The 20,906-nt window shown below is 40.8% G+C and overlaps 4 protein-coding genes across 4 annotated transcripts; 3 read left to right on the top strand and 1 right to left on the bottom strand.

Moving 5' to 3' along the window:
- Positions 1-2,933: 2,933 nt before the first annotated feature.
- On the top strand, positions 2,934-3,818 carry LOC130384316 (trace amine-associated receptor 3-like). Its single transcript, XM_056592440.1, has one exon. It carries the CDS (start codon positions 2,934-2,936, stop codon positions 3,816-3,818), a length of 885 nt encoding a protein of 294 aa, XP_056448415.1.
- A 2,587-nt stretch (positions 3,819-6,405) lies between these two features.
- Positions 6,406-7,290, top strand: LOC130384315 (trace amine-associated receptor 2-like). Its single transcript, XM_056592439.1, has one exon. The coding sequence runs from the start codon at positions 6,406-6,408 to the stop codon at positions 7,288-7,290; it is 885 nt and encodes a 294-aa protein (XP_056448414.1).
- A 2,876-nt stretch (positions 7,291-10,166) lies between these two features.
- Positions 10,167-11,069, top strand: LOC130384314 (trace amine-associated receptor 2-like). The gene has a single exon (XM_056592438.1). The coding sequence runs from the start codon at positions 10,185-10,187 to the stop codon at positions 11,067-11,069; it is 885 nt and encodes a 294-aa protein (XP_056448413.1). The 5' UTR covers positions 10,167-10,184.
- A 2,647-nt stretch (positions 11,070-13,716) lies between these two features.
- On the bottom strand, positions 13,717-20,108 carry anxa1a (annexin A1a). Its single transcript, XM_056592935.1, has 12 exons — positions 19,999-20,108; positions 19,290-19,367; positions 18,552-18,642; positions 17,948-18,042; positions 17,601-17,714; positions 16,962-17,052; positions 16,477-16,556; positions 15,807-15,951; positions 15,604-15,699; positions 15,158-15,216; positions 14,504-14,626; positions 13,717-14,299 (listed from the first exon to the last, which is right to left on the bottom strand). Exons 2-12 carry the CDS (start codon positions 19,347-19,349, stop codon positions 14,240-14,242), a joined length of 1,014 nt encoding a protein of 337 aa, XP_056448910.1. The 5' UTR covers positions 19,350-19,367; positions 19,999-20,108; the 3' UTR covers positions 13,717-14,239.
- Positions 20,109-20,906: the final 798 nt, after the last annotated feature.

Below are 20,906 nucleotides of genomic sequence, written 5' to 3'. Positions count from 1 at the left end.
GTTCAGACCATTCATGCAAATGCGTAAATGTATGGCCGATAGATTTTATAGGCCTACTGAATCATTTTGTAAAACCTGTTTACATTCTAAACGTGACAAAATCATAAATGAATTAGTCAAGGCAGTGAACTTATTCCAAAAAGACTCCAACGAATAGTAAATGGATGAAAACATCGGGAAGAAAGGTCGTCCTAAGCTTCACCATGTTTACATTGTTGTCCATATGTTGTTTGGACATTGCTTACTCGTTTATCTTGTTTTTGCTTTTTTTTGTGTCCCTCTCTAACAACAGAATTGGAATGAAACTCAATGGAATGAATCACAATGGGATTACGCACACAAACAGCATTTAAATGTATGAATCGACACACTCTGTTCTCGGTCAATGAATTGTGGAATTACTTCCACAAGCTTTTTCCTATGTGTGGAAATACAAAATTGTATAAAGCTAGGCCTATACAAATTAATATATTAACTTTGTATATGCAGTTGTTATTAAGAGCAAATATTGAATAAAACACATATGACTATTCATGTTGAAATGATTTTAATTGGCAAAATAATCAGTCTGAGATACGAAGGATCGATGCTTCAAATAATGTCTGAAACCATGGGCTAATAGGACTAATTGAAAAGTTTCAGTATGGCTATTTATATTTTAAATGTATGACATTTTGATTTAAGTCTGATCTGAAACAGCCATTCATTCCAAAAATAAGATAAGCTAGAAATGATTTCATATAAAACATGTAGTGGAAGGCAATTACATTGAGAACGCGTATGGTCAATTGACCCATCTGATCTGTCTGCGTATCTGAGAATCGTGTAGTCTGAACCAGCCATAGGTTCAAATCAGGGCCCTTTGGTCTCATTGGTTGACTGCAAAAGGGGAGGAGGCGGGGCTGCGAATCTTACTACGCTATGGTTGTAAAATATTATTCATCTTCGTGGTAGAAAATGAATGTTCTTAAACATTCCCAGACGAGGCTATGCACACACGACAGCGAAAGCTAAAATTTAACACCGCTGTTATGCTCACCGTGAGTGGATGAATGGAGTCTAAATATTAAGTGTGTTACCCGTCTGTTCGATGTGCAAGAGAGAGCTATGCTTAACCCGACCTATTTCATTGTGCCCTCAACTTTTGGGTCGGATTAAATCATCGTTGACATCGATGATTGTATTATTATAAATCGATGGATGATGGCTGTTGTGTTGACTTCACATTCAGTCGAATTTTTGGGTCAATATACCTGTGAGTGTTATTCTTTTACAAATAGTTGTGCTTACATAAGTGATTTTGACAATTAATATGTAAAGTGTTTTACACAAACCCAGATGAAGATTTACGACTATTGCACTTCAGCCATTTGTAGTTATGTGATTTGGCAGGCTTAGCCCATACTCAAAAGCAGACACAGTCGATAACCTATTCGTGAAAAGAACAAAGCTCATTGATTTAAGTACTTTTATTTGACACAATTAATTGATTTATGTTACATCAAACTTCCAAAGGAAATGCAGTCAAATCTCTAGCTTATAATGCACCAATACTGTCCACATTTTTTGAGCTGAACATTTTCCGAGAACTATGAACACACCCTTCCGATCCAATACGCATATCAGACCTCTATTTCATAACAAGAAAAAGTTAAGAGTGAAGTGCACATTCACTTTTTTATTAAGATAAGGGCCATGGTTCAGGCTCCTTTCGACCCCAAAGTTGAAAAACATGTCCACAGGCGAATTGATTTGTAGCAGTGTTTCCAATGTGTTTAGATGGAACATTGGATGATGCTTTGAAAGCCTTTCCTATATAGGACAAGTCATACTAGGCTCAAATAAAGGGCGGGTTGTTTAAATCCACCAATTCCATCACTTCCTGTTGTTGGGCCAGAGCCTCAGAGTCCAAACATAGGCTATAAATTCAGAGTTGAATACCCTTATTCAGTTTAAAACGAACCAGACCCTTCAATTTGAGACAATGAAGGCAGCCCTTGCTGTCACCCATGGTCCGCTGTAACATGGCCTTAAACACTAGGCAGGGGTCGGCACCTTTTCTTTGTATAGGCCTGATTCCACTGGACGCGTAAGGGCCAATTTTGGATAGAAATGGGGTGTATTATTTTTTTGTAATATGCTTTTTAGCTACTTTAGCAATTAAATAGCCTGTAAAGGCATATACAATTTGAGTTTATCCAATGAATATCAATTAATGCAATAAAACATACAAAACAAGCCTTTTTTTATTTTTCTTACAGGACATGAGGGAGGAAAGCAGTAAAAATCTTAGAGGTTCTTAAATTGAAATAGGCATGGCTCTTCAGCTTCAGTCCAGGTTTGTGCAAATGAAATCAATATCATTGCATCATAGAAAATTATTAGCCTCACCCAGTTTTTGAAAATAAAACATCCTCTTTAAAATAACAACACTGATGAACATTTCAAATAATCAAACACCCTTTGATTATTGCCATCCAGTTCATTTAACCATTGCGAATTATTCCGTTTTTGCATTACAACAGTTCAATGGTCCACATTTTCATGAGTGAACATGTATTTTTAACATAAGGTGCCAGAGTACATGAAGCATAAAAATAGAGCTTGTTCATCAAAAAACTCTAATCCTAGAAACGCCACTGACAAAATGCATTTTAATATGCATCTTGCATCTTAATAGGCTTCACTAACAACATAACCAAAGTTATGTTGGCTTCGACCATGAAAAGGATCGTCTAAAATTAAATTAAATTGTATTATGCCTTCCAACAGAAGTTTAGAAGGGAATATTGCTCGGTATATGTCTATGGACTAACTGTTTCAAGCTTTCAAGAGGTGGAAAACGACGTAGAAAAAACATGAGCTCTCCAGAGAAAATATATAGTAGGCCTATAAAAGCAATCGGTTTGACATCGGCAGCACGCACCAATACGATGCTGCATGGCTTCAATATCACAGACGCAGGGGGTGTGCCTCTTGCAGTCGATTTTGACAGTCCTCTGGATTACCTCATCTTTATTTTCCAGCTGTTGCTTGGAACAGCAGCTGTCCTCTTATCTGGCACCGTAACAATCGGAATATTGGCAACAAAAACACTTCGCATTCAAAATAGGTTTATTTTCATGGTGAACACTAGCATTTGTGATACGCTGGTTGGCTTTTCGGTGTACTACCTCGGTTTGTTTGATGTATACGAAGGATATCCTCCGAGAAATGGCACATATAATGTCTTACCCTCATTTCTTGGGGTCAACATCCTGACATTTTTGTTCGCACAGTTTGACAGATATTTTGCAGTTTGCTATCCATTTATTTACAGCCGCTTCGTAACGAAACACATTGTTGTGGGAATTAATGTGTATTGTTGGTTGTATAACTTTGCCCATCTACTCGCTCGAAATGTGATTCCCCTCTCGAAAGCGACTGATCTGTTTGTTTTTAGCATCCTCTCTCTGCAACTGGTGATACTCACTAAAGTAATCATGACAATAAAACTGTACTTTGTTGCCAAATACCAGCTTGAGCGAGACCCCCCGGGCGCAGAGAGAGATAGCAAGAAAGAATCCTTAAAAATTATATTTTTTGTGGTTATAATTTTTTTGCTATTGTGGATACCCTCATTCGTCAATATCGTATTGAGATTTATGTTCGGAATGGGATTGAATTTCGTAAACGAGGCCCTAAATCCTTTTGCCACATTGGCGCGCCTCAGCGCCGTGTGCACGTCAGCCGTGTACGTGTGGGGCAGTCCGGCGCTGCGTGAGGCCATGAGGAGGACCGTGTGGGGCCGAGTGTGTCCGAAGTGCAACAGGTGGTGAAGGCAAACGAATACACCATATAATTGGGCACTGGTAGAAATAATTGTTTTGTTTCACTTCCTTCATAATACATCATAATGTATTGCAAACAAAGTAGCATACACTAATGATTGGGAGAAAAAAAAAGTGGTCTTTGTGTATATCTCATGTTCTACCCCTTAGCATTTAATTGTTTTGCCTTCACCGACCAAAGGGCCCAATATTGAGAAGGGATTTCTGATTTTGGTGCGATTATTGGTCAAGTAGAATATTTTCCTGAAGCAAAAAATGAAATTTCAAATTTGTGAAATGCGATGAAGTAGGCTACTTCAGTCCAATAGCCCAATATTAAATGGGGCGCAACCATTTCATACCATTCTCGTTTAGGATATAATGCATATGCTTTGAAACTGGAAACGAATTGGTCTGTATAGAAATATATAGAGGCTTTCTGTGTCCTCCAAACGCAAGATGGACAGGGTCAAGATACCAATTTGACCTTGTTGATTAAAAAAGTGAGTAGAATATATTCTCATCTCCTATGATTGTAGATTACTTCACAACTTCCAAAAACCTATAGTATGTTTAAGGATTAACTTTGTGTGTTTCAATGCAATCAGTTGATGATTTTCCAAATATGAAAAACTAGCCTGCATATTCTTACTGCTTTCATGCCATACATTGCCCCACACATTATAGCTGCGAAAATGAGCACGCCTCTGTACTTTTTTTTACTTTACTTTGTGGTGAAATATATTTTGGAATGCGTTGTAACCCAAATGCCCTAAATTAAATCGAGAGATATTTGAAGATTCACATCTCTACTTGATGGTAAATGCAAATAAAAAAAAACGTCATCGTTTTTACTGTAATAGTGGTTTCATAGTAAAAAAAAATGTCCCCCTCATTTGCCTTCTTGGCCTTTTGAAACTGTTGTCACATGTCATGTTATTAAAATGTGTAGGCGATGAAAGAAAAAGTTCAGAAAAACCAATTGGCCTAAAAAGCCAAGTTGTAGAATCCAAACAGGCAGGTCTTCGTGTCTATATGAATATATTATAGTGGAAATTGAATGCAAAAACTCAGTAGTGATCAACTTGGTATGCTTCTTGCATAGCCTACTGTTAGAAGACGATGAACAAACTCACCTCACATTTTTATTAGTTAAATTGTACACATTCCATCACTGTCATGTTGTTAGACAGTTAGTGTATATTAATACAACTGTGTTTATATTCTTAATTATGGTCCTATAGTATCTCGGTTCCTTAGATTAGATGAGGCAGGTATAAAACGGTTGGTGTCCTGGTCGATGCATTAGCGATCCCTACTGGTTAGTCGGGGCGCCTGCACCTCCTCCCCAAATGCCATCTGCGCCAGAATGACCTACAAGAAATGTCGATGTTTGTGAATTCTTTGGAGAAACGTTCCACTCTGCGACTACTGAAAGATCGCGTTGTCGACGTCGTCCATCATCTCCAACTACATTCTGGAGTCGTAGGTTGCTTATCAGAGTGTAGCCTATAACTTATCGCCCGGAGGAGGAAGTTTGACTCGATATAGTCCTACGTTATCCGGCCGCACGCAAATATTGCCCGTTGTCCCCAGAGATAAATCGTCGTCAGACGATAGCCGATGGTTTCCCGAGAACGATAAAGAAGACACTTGTATGTATATCTTCTTACCCGTCACGTCCAATGCTGGAATAAATAGCAGTGTCCCTATAGCATCAGCAACCATGTTTATGTGTTTGTGTGTGTGTGTGTGTGTGTGTGTGTGTGTCTTTTTTAGTGTGTGTGTGTGTGTGTGTGTGTGTGTGTGTGTGTGTGTGTGTGTGTGTGTGTGTGTGTGTGTGTGTGTGTGTGTGTGTGTGTGTGTGTGTGTGTGTGTGTGTGTGTGTGTGTGTGTGTGTGTGTGTGTCTGTGTGTGTGTGTGTGTGTGTGTCCTTGAAAGAGTAGGCTATTTAATATTCCAACACACTCAATAGATGAAAAAGTTTTTCTTCTCTGTAAAGTTTGTTTGATGATAGCAGCTGTAAAGAACTGTGATTATACTATTACTTATTCCTATATAATTATAATTTATTATAATTTGACTATTCAGAATTAATCAGGTAATTTTTTTTTGCGATACAGCAGTTCAATGGTCCAGATGTCCATGATTATGACCAAACATCTATGTATTTGAACATAAGGTGCTAGATTCCACGGGAAACCAAAATAGAGCTTGTTTTCTAAATAAAAGGCCTACGGGCTGAGCCCCGAGTGTACCCCGTAATGTAATCCGAAACTCCGCTGACAAAGTTGTATCCTGATAGCCTTCATTAGCCTAAATAGTAGGCCTACTTGTTAATGAGGCACACGGGCTTTGAGTATGAAAGGGATCCATCAAAAATATTAGGCCTACTTGTGTCCTGTTTCCAACAAAAGTTTAGAAAACACACAATAAAGGGCAGTGTAGTAGGTTTGGACTAGGCCTACATGTTTCAAGCATTCATGTCTGTGCAAAGAAAGAAAAATCGGAGGGGGAAAACGAACATGAGCTCTCCAGAGAAAATAGGCTACTGTATAAAACAATCGGTGTGACATTGGCAGCACGCACCAATACGATGCTGCATGGCTTCAATATCACAGACGTAGGGGGTGTGCCTCTTGCAGTCGATTTTGACAGTCCTCTGGATTACCTCATCTTTATTTTCCAACTGTTGCTTGGAACAGCAGCTGTCCTCTTATCTGGCACCGTAACAATCGGAATATTGGCAACAAAAACACTTCGCATTCAAAATAGGTTTATTTTCATGGTGAACACTAGCATTTGTGATACGCTGGTTGGCTTTTCGGTGTACTACCTCGGTTTGTTTGATGTATACGAAGGATATCCTCCGAGAAATGGCACATATAATGTCTTATCCTCATTTCTTGGGGTCAACATCCTGACATTTTTGTTCGCACAGTTTGACAGATATTTTGCAGTTTGCTATCCATTTATTTACAGCCGCTTCGTAACGAAACACATTGTTGTGGGAATTAATGTGTATTGTTGGGTGCATGTCTTTGGAGTTTTACTCGTTCGAAATGTGATTCCCATCTCGAAAGCGACTGATCTGTTTGTTTTTAGCATCCTCTCTCTGCAACTGGTGATACTCACTAAAGTAATCATGACAATAAAACTGTACTTTGTTGCCAAATACCAGCTTGAGCGAGACCCCCCGGGCGCAGAGAGAGATAGCAAGAAAGAATCCTTAAAAATTATATTTTTTGTGGTTATACTTTTTTTGCTATTGTGGATACCCTCATTCGTCAATATCGTATTGAGATTTATGTTCGGAATGGGATTGAATTTCGTAAACGAGGCCCTAAATCCTTTTGCCACATTGGCGCGCCTCAGCGCCGTGTGCACGTCAGCCGTGTACGTGTGGGGCAGTCCGGCGCTGCGTGAGGCCATGAGGAGGACCGTGTGGGGCCGAGTGTGTCCGAGGTGCAACAGGTGGTGAAGGCAAACGAATACACCATATAATTGGGCACTGGTAGAAATAATTGTTTTGTTTCACTTCCTTTTTAGTTGTTTAGGTCCAAAGGCCCGTGGATTGCACTCATATCGGCAGGCGCCGCCCTAGTTTCGATGGCCTATGTCTACGCCTCCGCCAAGAAAAAGAAGAAGCGCTGGGCCAATTTTGATGCATGGATCAACTTGCAGCGCATCAAACTAACGACCAATCCGCAGGTCTGCTTGTTGGTCTTTTCTGTTTCAGGGGAATCAACATCATAGTGTATTGCAAACAAAGTAGCATACACTAATGATTGGGAGAAAAAAAAAGTGGTCTTTGTGTATATCTCATGTTCTACCCCTTAGCATTTAATTGTTTTGCCTTCACCGACCAAAGGGCCCAATATTGAGAAGGGATTTCTGATTTTGGTGCGATTATTGGTCGAGTAGAATATTTTCCTGAAGCAAAAAATGAAATTTCAAATTTGTGAAATGCGATGAAGTAGGCTACTTCAGTCCAATAGCCCAATATTAAATGGGGAGCAACCATTTCATACCATTCTCGTTTAGGATACGATGCATATGCTTTGAAACTGGAAACAAATTGGTCTGTATAGAAATATATAGAGGCTTTCTGTGTCCTCCAAACGCAAGATGGACAGGGTCAAGATACCAATTTGACCTTGTTGATTAAAAAAGTGAGTAGAATATATTCTCATCTCCTATGATTGTTCACAACTTCCAAAAACCTATTGTATGTTTAAGGATTAACTTTGTGTGTTTCAATTAGCCTACTGCAAACAGTTGATGATTTTCCAAATCTGAAAAACTAGCCTGCATAATCTTACTGCTTTCATGCCATACATTGCCCCACACATTATAGCTGCGAAAATGAGCACGCCTATGTACTTTTTTTACTTTACTTTGTGGTGAAATATATTTTGGAATGCGTTGTAACCCAAATGCCCTAAATTAAATCGCGAGATATTTGAAGATTCACATCTCTACTTGATGGTAAATGCAAATAAAAAAAAAAACGTCATCGTTTTTACTGTAATAGTGGTTTCATAGTAAAAAAAAATGTCCCCCTCATTTGCCTTCTTGGCCTTTTGAAACTGTTGTCACATGTCATGTTATTAAAATGTGTAGGCGATGAAAGAAAAAGTTCAGAAAAACCAATTGGCCTAAAAAGCCAAGTTGTAGAATCCAAACAGGCAGGTCTTCGTGTCTATATGAATATATTATAGTGGAAATTGAATGCAAAAACTCAGTAGTGATCAACTTGGTATGCTTCTTGCATAGCCTACTGTTAGAAGACGATGAACAAACTCACCTTACATTTTTATTAGTTTAATTGTACACATTCCATCACTGTCATGTTGTTAGACAGTTAGTGTATATTAACACAACTCTGTTTATATTCTTAATTATGGTCCTATAGTATCTCGGTTCCTTAGATTAGATGAGGCAGGTATAAAACGGTTGGTGTCCTGGTCGATGTATTAGCGATCCCTACTGGTTAGTCGGGGCGCCTGCACCCCCTCCCCGAAATGCCATCTGCGCCAGAAAGACCTACAAGAAATGTCGATGTTTGTGAATTCTTTGGAGAAACGTTCCACTCTGCGACTATAGGCCTACTGAAACTGAAAGATCGCGTTGTCGACGTCGTCCATCATCTCCAACTACATTCTGGAGTCGTAGGTTGCTTATCAGAGTGTAGCCTATAACTTGTCGCCCGGAGGAGGAAGTTTGACTGGATAGGCCTACGTTATCCGGCCGCACGCAAATATTGCCCGTTGTCCCCAGAGATAAATCGTCGTCAGACGATAGCCGATGGTTTCCCGAGAACGATAAAGAAGACACTTGTATGTATGTCTTCTTACCCGTCACGTCCAATGCTGGAATAAATAGCAGTGTCCCTATAGCATCAGCAACCATGTTTATGTGTTTGTGTGTGTGTGTGTGTGTGTGTGTGTGTGTGTGTGTGTGTGTGTGTGTGTGTGTGTGTGTGTGTGTGTGTGTGTGTGTGTGTGTGTGTGTGTGTGTGTGTGTGTGTGTGTGTGTGTGTGTGTGTCTTTGTTAGTGTGTGTGTGTGTGTGTGTGTGTGTGTGTGTGTGTGTGTGTGTGTGTGTGTGTGTGTGTGTGTGTGTGTGTGTGTGTGTGTGTGTGTGTGTGTGCGTGTGTGTGTGAGTGTGTGCGTGTGTGCGTGTGTGTGTGTGTGTGTGTGTGTGTGTGTGTGTGTGTGTCCTTGAAAGAGTAGGCTATTTAATATTCCAACATTGATGAAAAAGTTTTTCTTCTCTGTAGTAAAGTTTGTTTGATGATAGCAGCTGCAAGAACTGTGATTATACTATTACTTATTCCTATATAATTATAATTTATTATAATTTGACTATTCAGAATTAATCAGGTAATTTTTTTTTGCGATACAGCAGTTGGTCCAGATGTCCATGATTATGACCAAACATCTATGTATTTGAACATAAGGTGCTAGATTCCACGGGGAACCAAAATAGAGCTTGTTTTCTAAATAAAAGGCCTACGGGCTGAGCCCCGAGTGTACCCCGTAATGTAATCCGAAACTCCGCTGACAAAGTTGTATCCTGATGGCCTTCATTAGCCTTAATAGTAGGCCTACTTGTTAATGAGGCACACGGGCTTTGAGTATGAAAGGGATCCATCAAAAATATTAGGCCTACTTGTGTCCTGTTTCCAACAAAAGTTTAGAAAATACACAATAAAGGGCAGTGTAGTAGGTTTGGACTAGGCCTACATGTTTCAAGCATTCATGTCTGTGCAAAGAAAGAAAAATCGGAGGCGGAAAACGAACATGAGCTCTCCAGAGAAAATAGGCTACTGTATAAAACAATCGGTGTGACATTGGCAGCACGCACCAATACGATGCTGTATGGCCTCAATATCACAGACGCAGGGGGTGTGCCTCTTGCAGTCGATTTTGACAGTCCTCTGGATTACCTCGTCTTTATTTTCCAGCTGTTGCTTGCCACGGCAGCTGTCCTCTTATCCGGCACCGTAACAATCGGAATATTGGCCACAGAAACACTTCGCATTCAAAATAGGTTCATTTTCATGGTCAACACAAGCATTTGTGATACGCTGGTTGGCTTTTCGGTGTACTACCTCGGTTTGTTTGACGTGTACGAAGGATATCCTTCGAGAAATGCTACTTATACAATCTTGCCCTCATTGCTTGGGATCAACCTCCTGACATTTCTGTTTGCACAGTTTGACCGATATATGGCAATCTGCTATCCATTTATTTACAGCCGCTTTATAACGAGACCCATTGTGGTGGGAATTAATGTGTATAGTTGGTTGCATGTCTTTGGAGTTTTACTCGTTCGAAATGTGATTCCCCTCTCGAAAGCGACGGATCTGTTTGTCTTTAGCATCCTCTATCTGCAGCTGGTGATACTCACTAAAGTGATCATGACAATAAAACTGTACTTTGTTGCCAAATACCAGCTTGAGCGAGACCCCCCGAGCGCAGAGAGAGATAGCAAGAAAGAATCTTTAAAAATTATATTTTTTGTGGTTGTCATTTTTTTGCTATTGTGGATACCCTCAATAATCAATATCGTATTGAGATTAATGTTCGGAATGGGATTGAATTTCGTAAACGAGGCCCTAAATCCCTTTGCCACATTGGCGCGCCTCAGCGCCGTGTGCACGTCAGCCGTGTACGTGTGGGGCAGTCCGGCGCTGCGTGAGGCCATGAGGAGGACCGTGTGGGGCCGAGTGTGTCCGAGGTGCAACAGAAGGTGAGGGCAAACATAGAATAGACCATATAATTGGGCACTGGCAGATTTGTTTCGTTTCACTTCCTTTTTAGTTGTTTAGGTCCAAAGGCCCGTGGATTGCACTCATATAGGCATGCTCCACATTTGTTTGATGGCGTATGTCTCCGCCTTTCTTCTTTGTTCTCAGAGTGGGGTCCAGTCAAGAAAAAGGAGAAGCGCTGGGCCAATTTGGATGCAGACGATGGATCAACTTGCAGCGCCTCAAACAAACGAACAAACCGCAGGCCTGCTTGATGATCTTTTCTGTTTCAGGGAAATCAACATCATAACGTAGCCTATTGCAAACAAAGTAACCTATGATTGGGAGATTTGTGAAATACGATGAAGTATTTCCGACCACTATTAGATGAGGAGCTACCATTTCATTTCTTTCTCGTTTAAGATAGGCTTCAATGCTTTGAAACTGGAAACGAAGTGATCTGTGCGCGTAGAGAAAGATCCAATCGCTATAGACAAGTTCAAGTTGCCGATTTGGCATCGTTGATTAAAAAAATCTGCAGAATATATTGTAATCTCCTATGACTTCACTACAGTTTGTTTTAGGATTAACTTCGTGTGTTTAAAATTATTGCAATCAGTTGATGATTTTTCCAAATTTGAAAAACTAGGCCGCATACCATACATTGCCCCACATATTGTAGGTGCGAAAATTAGCACCCCTTTGTAGGCCTACTTTTTTTTTTACTTTACTTTGTGGTGAAATATATTTTGTAGGCTATTGCGTTGTAACCCTATACCCTAAATTGAATCGAGAGATACTGGAAGATTCACATCTCTAGGCTACTTGATAGTAAATGCAAATAAAAAAAAACATAGGATACTTAAACTGTTTTTACTGTGATAGTGGTAGTAAAATTCTTATTTTCACTCATTTACCTTATTGGCCTTTCAAACTGTTGTCACATGTCACGTTATTAAAATGTGTAGCCTAGTCTTATTCAAATGTGTAGGCGTTGGAGTAAAGAAAGAAACAGTTTAGTGAAACCAATGGGCCTTAAAAGCAAAGTTGTAGAATCCAAACAGGCAGGTCTTTGTGCTATACTATGAAAGTAGTGTGCTATACTATGAAAGTATCTCAGTAGTGATCAACCGAGTAAAAATTGCAGAAATAACCCAAACATTTTAACGTCCGGGCACGTCCAGGATTTTTGGGGGTTAGGAAAGGTCTTTTGATCTTGACCTTTTTTTATATAGGCCTATGCTTCTTGCATACTGTTAGCAGACGATGAACAAACGATCTCCTTACTTTTTTATTGGTTTGATGTTTAAAAATGACATCACAGTCGTGTTGTTAGACTGTTAGCGTCGATTAATACAACTAGGCCTAGGCCTATTTGAACATAAGGTGCTATCAACAAAATAGAGCTTGTGCAGCCTACCCCGTAATGTAATCCGAAACACCGTTGACAAAGTTTTATCCTGATAGCCTTCATTAGCCTAAATAGTAGGCCTACTTGTAAATGAGGCACGCGGGCTTTGAGTACGTGAAAGGGATCCATAAAAAATATTAGGCCTACTTGAGTCCTGTTTACAACAAAAGTTTAGAAAATACACAATAAAGGGCAGTGTAGCCTACTGTATATTGGACTGCATGTTTCAAGCATTCATGTCTGTGTAAAGAAAAACAATCTCTGTGTAAAGAAAAACAATCTCTCTCTCTCTCTCTCTCTCTCTCTCTCTCTCTCTCTCTCTCTCTCTCTCTCTCTCTCTCTCTCTCTCCTCTCTCTCTCTCTCTCTCTCTCTCTCTCCTCTCTCTCTCTCTCTCTCTCTCTCTCTCTCTCTCTCTCTCTCTCTCTCTCTCTCTCTCTCTCTCTCTCTCTCTCTCTCGTCCATCTGTTCAATTCCCTGTGAGAAGCGACCATCAGGAGCGTTCCTTCGGCCTTCCTTCCTGCTCTTCCTCTCTCCCCCCCCTTCAGTTCACGTCCCCTCGATCACTCGGCCGGGCCGCTGGACTTGTCCTGCTCCGTAATGCACACTTTCTGCAGAGCGACAACCCGTGACACTTAGCGCCTTAGCCCTTCATTGTGTGCGACTGTGTGCTGATTAGGTTTATTTCTCGCACGTCACATCGTCACGAGACCCAAAGTTTAAAGATCCACAAACTAAACTATGGAAATCTTTGTGCATCATATGTTAGATGTGAAAATAATATGCATGTTTTATGATCATATCGAGACATTCTGGGTATACCTTCCTATTTAATTCTGATGACATGTTTCAAGCTAACAACTTTATGAATGGTTTCTTCTCAACATAATGGACCACACATATAAGATTTTATGACTTTATAGAAAGACTATAAACATGTTCACTTTGCCCTTTCAGCCAAAGCCACTTCCAATATAAACTGAATTCTTACCTGTGTTCGAGAGATGCTTCATGAACCACCTCCAGAACACGCAAGCTCATTTACCTTGTGCTTCTGTTTTAAATAAACCACGTGTTGAGCATTTACCGCTTCGAGTCATACCTAGCCTGAAACGACCATACCACAAAGGATAGTTTTTCATCAAACCGCAGTCTGTCTTGGATAGCCTCTACAACGTTACAAGAATTATAGAAACTGTAGCACTGAAATCAAGCATGCTTTTTTATTCTTCTTCTTCTTGCAACCAGCGTTAGCAAAAATAGAGGTGATTCAGGCCTTCATAAACACTTTATTTAGGTGGAGTAGAATAACAAATACCTTAAAAGGGCCACATCGCAAAATACATTTGGTCCATGATTAACTTGGATTCTAGTGTCAAGCTATCAGACAGATTGCAGAAGCTCTCATTTTAGCCGAAGCTCAAACACCAGCACTCGATACGTATATGTATATACTGTATGCATTACCAAATAGCACATGTTTACCACCCAATGTATTCCAAGGCCTACATCAGAGCAAACTGTTGCCTGCTGGTGTCAACAAAATGAAGGAGATAAATTAGATACATACATTGCAATGCAGTAATAGTATATGTTAAAGCTTTGGCGTGTTCATTGTTATTCCTTGCTATGGCTGCTTGCAAGTAGTTTAAAGTTGGGCAAGAGTTATCCACATGAGTGATGGGCAGAAGAAGGTCTGTGACAAGGTTAGGTTTCATATAGATGTTCATGTTGAGTCAGGGTTTGAGTTGGGAGGTTTGTGGTCGATTAATTCTCACTGCCACACAGAGCCAGCAGGATCTTCTCATAGTCTCCCTTTGTGTCATCCTGGAAAAGACAAGATCAGTTATTTAACCCACCCATTTACTTGTGTAATCCTTTTAATAGTTTGAGGAAACAGCTGGGAAATCTATTAACTATATCGTCATGAAAAAGTTTGGCGTTTCATCATCAGTGAGAAAAAACAAAACGCCCTCAAAGCAAAGCTGTAATGCCGATTGCGATAACATCATTCTGTTCATTAAGGCTTACCAGAATCTCCTGATAGAGGGTTTTTCCGTAGTCTTTCCTGTAGGCGTCTTTTATCCGTTTCATGTCAATCTCAGAGCGGCTCACCATGATGCGGGTCAGGATTTTGGTCCGGGTTCCCTTACCCTGTTAGAGAGTCCAGGAGAGAGAGTGTGCAGGAGAGAGAGAGAGAGTGCAGGAGAGAGAGAGAGAGAGAGAGAGAGTGCAGGAGAGAGAGAGAGAGAGAGCAGGGAGAGAGAGAGAGAGAGCAGGAGAGAGAGAGAGAGAGAGAGAGAGAGAGAGAGAGAGAGAGAGAGAGAGAGAGAGAGAGAGAGAGAGAGAGAGAGAGAGAGAGAGAGCAGGAGAGAGAGAGAGAGAGCAGGAGAGAGAGAGAGAGAGAGAGAGAGAGAGAGAGAGAGAGAGAGAGAGAGAGAGAGAGAGAGAGAGAGAGAGAGAGAGAGAGAGAGCAGGAGAGAGAGAGAGAGAGAGCAGGAGAGAGAGAGAGGGCAGGGGAGAGAGAGAGAGAGCAGGAGAGAGAGAGAGAGTGCAGGAGAGAGAGAGAGAGTGCAGGAGAGAGAGAGAGAGTGCAGGAGAGAGAGAGAGAGATGCAGTCTTGAGATCCAGGAAGTGTCTTAGTACCTTGATGGTTTTCTTGTGCATATTGTGAGACCCACATACCTTCATGGCCAGGTTGAGCCTTTCAGCAAAGAATGCGGGCCTGCTCCCAGCACATTTGACTGCATGGGAGAAATGGAGTGTGTTTAAACCTGCACAATGTTACCTTGAAAAACCAGGTTTTTCAAGGTAACACCATCAGACTAAGACACCATCAGACTAAGACACCATCAGTGTCTTAGTCGTCTCATTATGAATTATGTTAATGCCATACATTGCCAAAGAAAATAAACGTATCTTGAAAAAAACAAGGCAAGATAAAGAGCACAAATGGCATTCAGCTATTAAGATTAAAATGTTCAAAAGGTTTCTCTATCTTTTCCATATGATTGAACCCCGGTTTTAAGCACATTTATTCAATAACAAAAGTCATATATTCATACAAGAATTACCTGAATATATGAATTACTGAAAAATATGCGAGACCCAGGAATAATCTGGTTTCCTACCTACTGCTGTAAGACAACTCTCAATATCTCCCTTCATCTCCATATCAATAGCTTTGGACACGTCCACCTTGCTGTACTTGGAGTATCTGTCAAACACTGCGAAAAGAGAACCAAAGAGATTGTGATCACATTGAGTGTGACAAAAAAATGCTTGGCATGTAACACAACAACCACAGCGATGACGGCAGCGAGGGACAGCCGACCTTTGCGGAGATGAGCGCCGCTCCTGGAGGTCAGGATGTCGATGAAGACCGAGGCGTCCGTGCCCTTCCTCTGCTCGCCCGCAGCGTACAGAGCTCTGGCGTCGCTGTCGGCCAGCTCGTCATTCACTCCCTCAGTCCTCCCGGCCTGCAAGCCACAAAACGATATGATAAACACAGGCTCTGCACCGAGACGAGTTAAGTGCAAAGAACTCCAACACAGACACCCACATTGGGCCTTGGGTTCAAGACTCCAGTAAACCCAACTGGAGCCCATGGAGGTTATCCGACATCCTCTTCATTATTATGTTCATTAACATTTCATTGTTTGACGACATTGCTGTATTCATATACTCCTCCCCCCCAGTCATTCTGCCCAGAATTCAGTTCAGTCTCACAAAACAAAATTGCACAAATTTGGGGTTGTTATGCATGAGTTATTACTTGCAAATCACAAAGGATGATAATGAGTCGAAAATATCACCAGGCCACAAAGGATCAAGAACAAGACAAATCATATGCAACACCAAGACATGAATAGTCAACTCATTAAATACATTAAGTTTGACCTTATTTTGTGTTCATTAATCGCCTCAAGCCTCTGAAAGATTTACATATTTCTGCTTTACCACTGTGATGTTAAATATCCATTGACCAAAACATGCAGACGTACTTTGCACAGTGTGAGGAGGGCATTCCGGAAGTCTCCGCTCGTGTCCGACTTGATTTCAGCTTCCAGTTCCTTCTTGTTTGCTGATAGAAGAGGAGTCAGAACAATAATAATGAAGAGCGTACAATATTTTAGATGAATGCATATTGCATACGCATTATTAGGCATCATTTGACTTATTTGTTTTTCGTTTTTTACGCTGTTTACATGCTGCTTACACTGTTAACATGTTGCTAAAGCATACTTGTGATATATATTTACTTTGCTTTTTGCTATTTATTACTTTTTAAAACACATTGCATCTTTTATTTTTTGTCTTATATCGCACTCCTTCTGAGGCACTGTCACTTTCAAGATTCACTGTGTAATTGTATTTGACAAATACATCTTCTTGAATCTTAACAGCCTAATGTTACAATGGTGCGTTATGTTGTAACAGTGATTGTTTTGCTCTGTATTATTCATGCATTTGTATTTTTTGTGCACACCTTCCATGTATGCTACTTTGATGGCCTCCATCTCGCGGTTGGTTCTTGAGGCCATGACCTCGATCAGAGTGTCCTCGTCGGTGCCCAGACCCTGGGAGGGATGAGACAGTAGGATAGGGTGGATGGGAGGGAGGAAGGCATGAAGGCCGCAGAGGGCACACAGCCGAGGACGGCAGGGTAAGCCCTTTCAGGTCATCTCAGAACAGTTTCTTTTTTGAACTTCCAACGCCAGCAGGACGGCTGAGTGTACTTCAAATTACATTTCTGCATGTCTGCCTTTGTGTGTGTCCATATTGAATGTAGTCTTCATATGAGTGTGTTCACTGCAAATATAGAGTGTTTCTTTATTTTTTCTAGGTTCAGTGCAGCATAAGTTTCAAGAGCAGATTAGAAAACAAGTTAAAGTTAAGCATTGAAAACAAATAAAAACTATCTTCCCTGAAGCTTCAATAGCTCAATCGAAACGCTGAATGTGTGTGTGTGTGGGGTGTGTGTGTGGGGTGTGTGTGTGTGGAATGTGTGTGTGTGTGTGTGTGTGTGTGTGTGTGTGTGTGTGTGTGTGTGTGTGTGTGTGTGTGTGTGTGTGTGTGTGTGTGTGTGTGTGTGTGTGTGTGTGTGTGTGTGTGTCTGTGTGTGTACCTTCATGGATTGTTTGAGCAGATGGGCGTCATACTGTGCTGGTGTCTTCAGCAGAGCCAGCACCACTTCCTCCAGCTCCCCCTTCAACGCAGACTTCAGCGCAGTCTCCAGGGGCTACCGACACATCAAGAACCATCAACCCAAAGTCTCTCCGTACGTCTGTCTGTCTGTGTGTGTGCGTGCATGTACTGTAGGTATGAACATGTTCATAACATTGCTTGATAACACGCAAAATATGAAAGAGAACGACAGTCAATATTGGTGAGCAGGCTAGCCATTAGAGCCACCGCACAGTCCAATAACATCGCTATAACGTCTACATGGTAACAGCCTGTCTCTCTCCACACCTTGCCGCTGGAGCGCTGGTAGGCCTCCTTGATCTTCTGCCTCTGCTCGTTGCTCCTCTTAACCAGGACATCGATGATGGTGTTCTCATCCACACCTGGGAAAAAAAACATTTATAAATACAGATCACTTGATGTGTGTGTACCTAGAATAATTAAATAAATAACGTTATTCAGTATTAATAACAAGCTATTAGTATTTCTCTATAATGACTCATAATCATGCTCTCTTGAGTCCTAATTAAAGATTCACTTCTCACTGGTAGTTTTGTGAACTAGCAATGATCCTTGTTGAACAGCAGAGGGCAAGATTGTTCTTTAAATGAAAACCAGAACTTCACTTGTGAAATCTGATGTTTCTCTCCTTGTACACGCCCACATTCCGTTTCAGTCTGGTTGTGTGTGTTTCAGTCTGGTTGTGTGTGTGTGTGTGTGTGTTTCAGTCTGGTTGTGTGTGTGTGTGTGTGTGTGTGTGTGTGTGTGTGTGTGTGTGTGTGTGTGTGTGTGTGTGTGTGTGTGTGTGTGTGTGTGTGTGTGTGTGTGTGTGTGTGTGTGTGTGTGTGTGTGTGTGTGCATGAATGTTTGTATACAATTTATCACAGTTTACCCTTTGTCTTGATGGCCTTTTCCAAGACTCCGGCGTCTCCATCGGGGCTGAAATTGAGCGCTGCGGTAACTGTCCCCTCGTTCTTAAGAGTCTGAGAGATACAGTAATGTCCGTTAGTTTACAGTAACAGACTATTAGAGAGAGACAGAGAGAGACAGAGAGAGACAGAGAGACAGAGAGACAGAGAGACGTGTGCTCCGGGAGTTCACTTTAAGAAACCAAGGCAACAAGTGAAAAGTACTCCTTTTTCTTCTTAAGTGCACAGGGAGTGGCCTCAGATTCCTGCTCTGATGAGTCACGTTTACACAAGACTAAGTAAGGGCATTTTCTCACTATTTGCGTAAACTCTGAACCTTCAAAACTCCCTTTCTTTCACTTATTCAAAATATTGAAGTGAAGATAGGTCCTTTTTTTTTTACATAATATCACAATCATGTACGCCTTCATCACTTCTTCCCCATATAACAGTACAGTAAACCGGCCCCTTCCTACTTCCCTCTTCCACAACCCCATTTGCCTCGACTGCGTAGAAGTTTCCATCTCAACCAACCACAGGAAGAGAAGGGGAAAAAACAGAAAATAGTCACTCAGAAATGTGTGTGTGTGTGTGTGTGTGTGTGTGTGTGTGTGTGTGTGTGTGTGTGTGTGTGTGTGTGTGTGTGTGTGTGTGTGTGTGTGTGTGTGTGTGTGTGTGTGTGTGTGTGTGTGTGTGTGTGCTGGAAGCAGAGGGCTACTTACTGAGTCATCGGGCAGGCCCAGATAAACAGCCTGCTGCAGGAAAGCATTGATGAAAGACATGGTGGAGGTGGACACGAGCTAAAGGAAAGAGTCGTTCACAATATAATAGATTAGATAAGGATGGTCCATCATAGTGGTGATAATGTTTAAATGTTAAATGTTAAATTAAACGTCTTAAATATAAGCTAACATAACAATGGAATAGTAAAGAGAAGTTAAAAGTTAGATTCACATCGCAGATGCTACATTTATTTATTGTTGTATCATTTTGCATAGCATACTATGGTGATAAAGTCGGGATCTGAATCGAGCTGGACCTAATTATAAGTCTGAGGAGATCTCTAGGTTACTGCTCTGTAATCTCTGTTATTTATTCTTCATTATCAGGTAGCATACACCTAATCCCTTCCCCGGATCCGGACACACCTTGTTCTGACACAACCAGGCTACGATTTGACCTGCTTCGCTTGAGTTCCCATATTTTCGAGTCCAATAAAACGGGTCCGCTATGCGCTCTGAATCAACAGTAGGCTGCTACAGTAGAAGTCTCCTAACCACACCCACTCAACTTTAATGTTAGTGTTTCGCCTTCACCACATCAAGAAGAAAGAAACATTTACACTCAAACTGCGAAACGATACTAACAAAGCAAAAATAAAAATAGTAGTATATTCTATGTTGATCTTTGTAGAAAAGTAGTTGTACTCACTGTGTGGGTAAGGAGGAAATAGTGTTGGTTGGACTTTCAGGGGAGGAGTAGCGGCACTAGCATCATATTTATACCCGTGTGTTTAACCACACCTAGCGACAGGGAGCAGCCCCGCCGCGGTCATTGGCCGGGCGCGGTGCTTACGTCGTCCCAGACTTGGAATTCTCCATCGTCGGCTACGCAAGTTATGCACAGATATTTTGTGTAATGTTTATCCGTCATTCTTTGCAGAGAATTTACAATGTAATAAAAATGTTATACCAATAAATACGTTGAATGATTACTGAGTCATTCATGCAAAATTAATATGGAACTTTATCATGTCGGGCTTTTCTCAAGAAAGTATTTAATTCACCGCGTTTGGAATGTGCGTCTAGGTGGAAGTGAAAGTTGAGTCCTCGTCTTATTGTGATAAAAATAGACAAGTAGGCCAATGCGATGACAAACTTTTATCAAATGCCATTACTGTAAAAAAACAAATGAAATAAAAGGTAGACAACGAACAACCAAACCAGGTTATTATATTATACATATTCTGGATGATGTCAGCGTCAAGTAAAGTTCTTTTTTTATTGTCAAATGAACAACTTAAGGCCAGCCCCCAGAGTAATATTGATGGAAGCCTTTGAATTCAAATAGATGAATGCACTACATATTGATGAAAGAATGATCAGAATGTAATGTTAATTGTCTGTTTAGGGAAACAAAAATTGTATGAAAGCTTTAGTAAAAAGGGAAATGGTACCTTAAATATTACAGGTGACATATTCTTCAATAGATTATAGCATCCATTCAAAGCAATGGAAATTAGAAAAACATTGAGTTGTAGAGTCAGTCTATGTGTGTTCAGTTTCACTTAGTGTCCAGTTACAATCTCTATGTCACACACTCAAACAAACGCACACACA

The sequence above is a fragment of the Gadus chalcogrammus genome, chromosome 6 (assembly GCF_026213295.1).
Source record: "Gadus chalcogrammus isolate NIFS_2021 chromosome 6, NIFS_Gcha_1.0, whole genome shotgun sequence".
Taxonomy (NCBI): Eukaryota; Metazoa; Chordata; class Actinopteri; order Gadiformes; family Gadidae; genus Gadus; species Gadus chalcogrammus.
The sequence above is the reverse complement of the archived record's forward strand: the minus strand, read 5'-3'. Positions and strand labels throughout refer to the sequence as shown.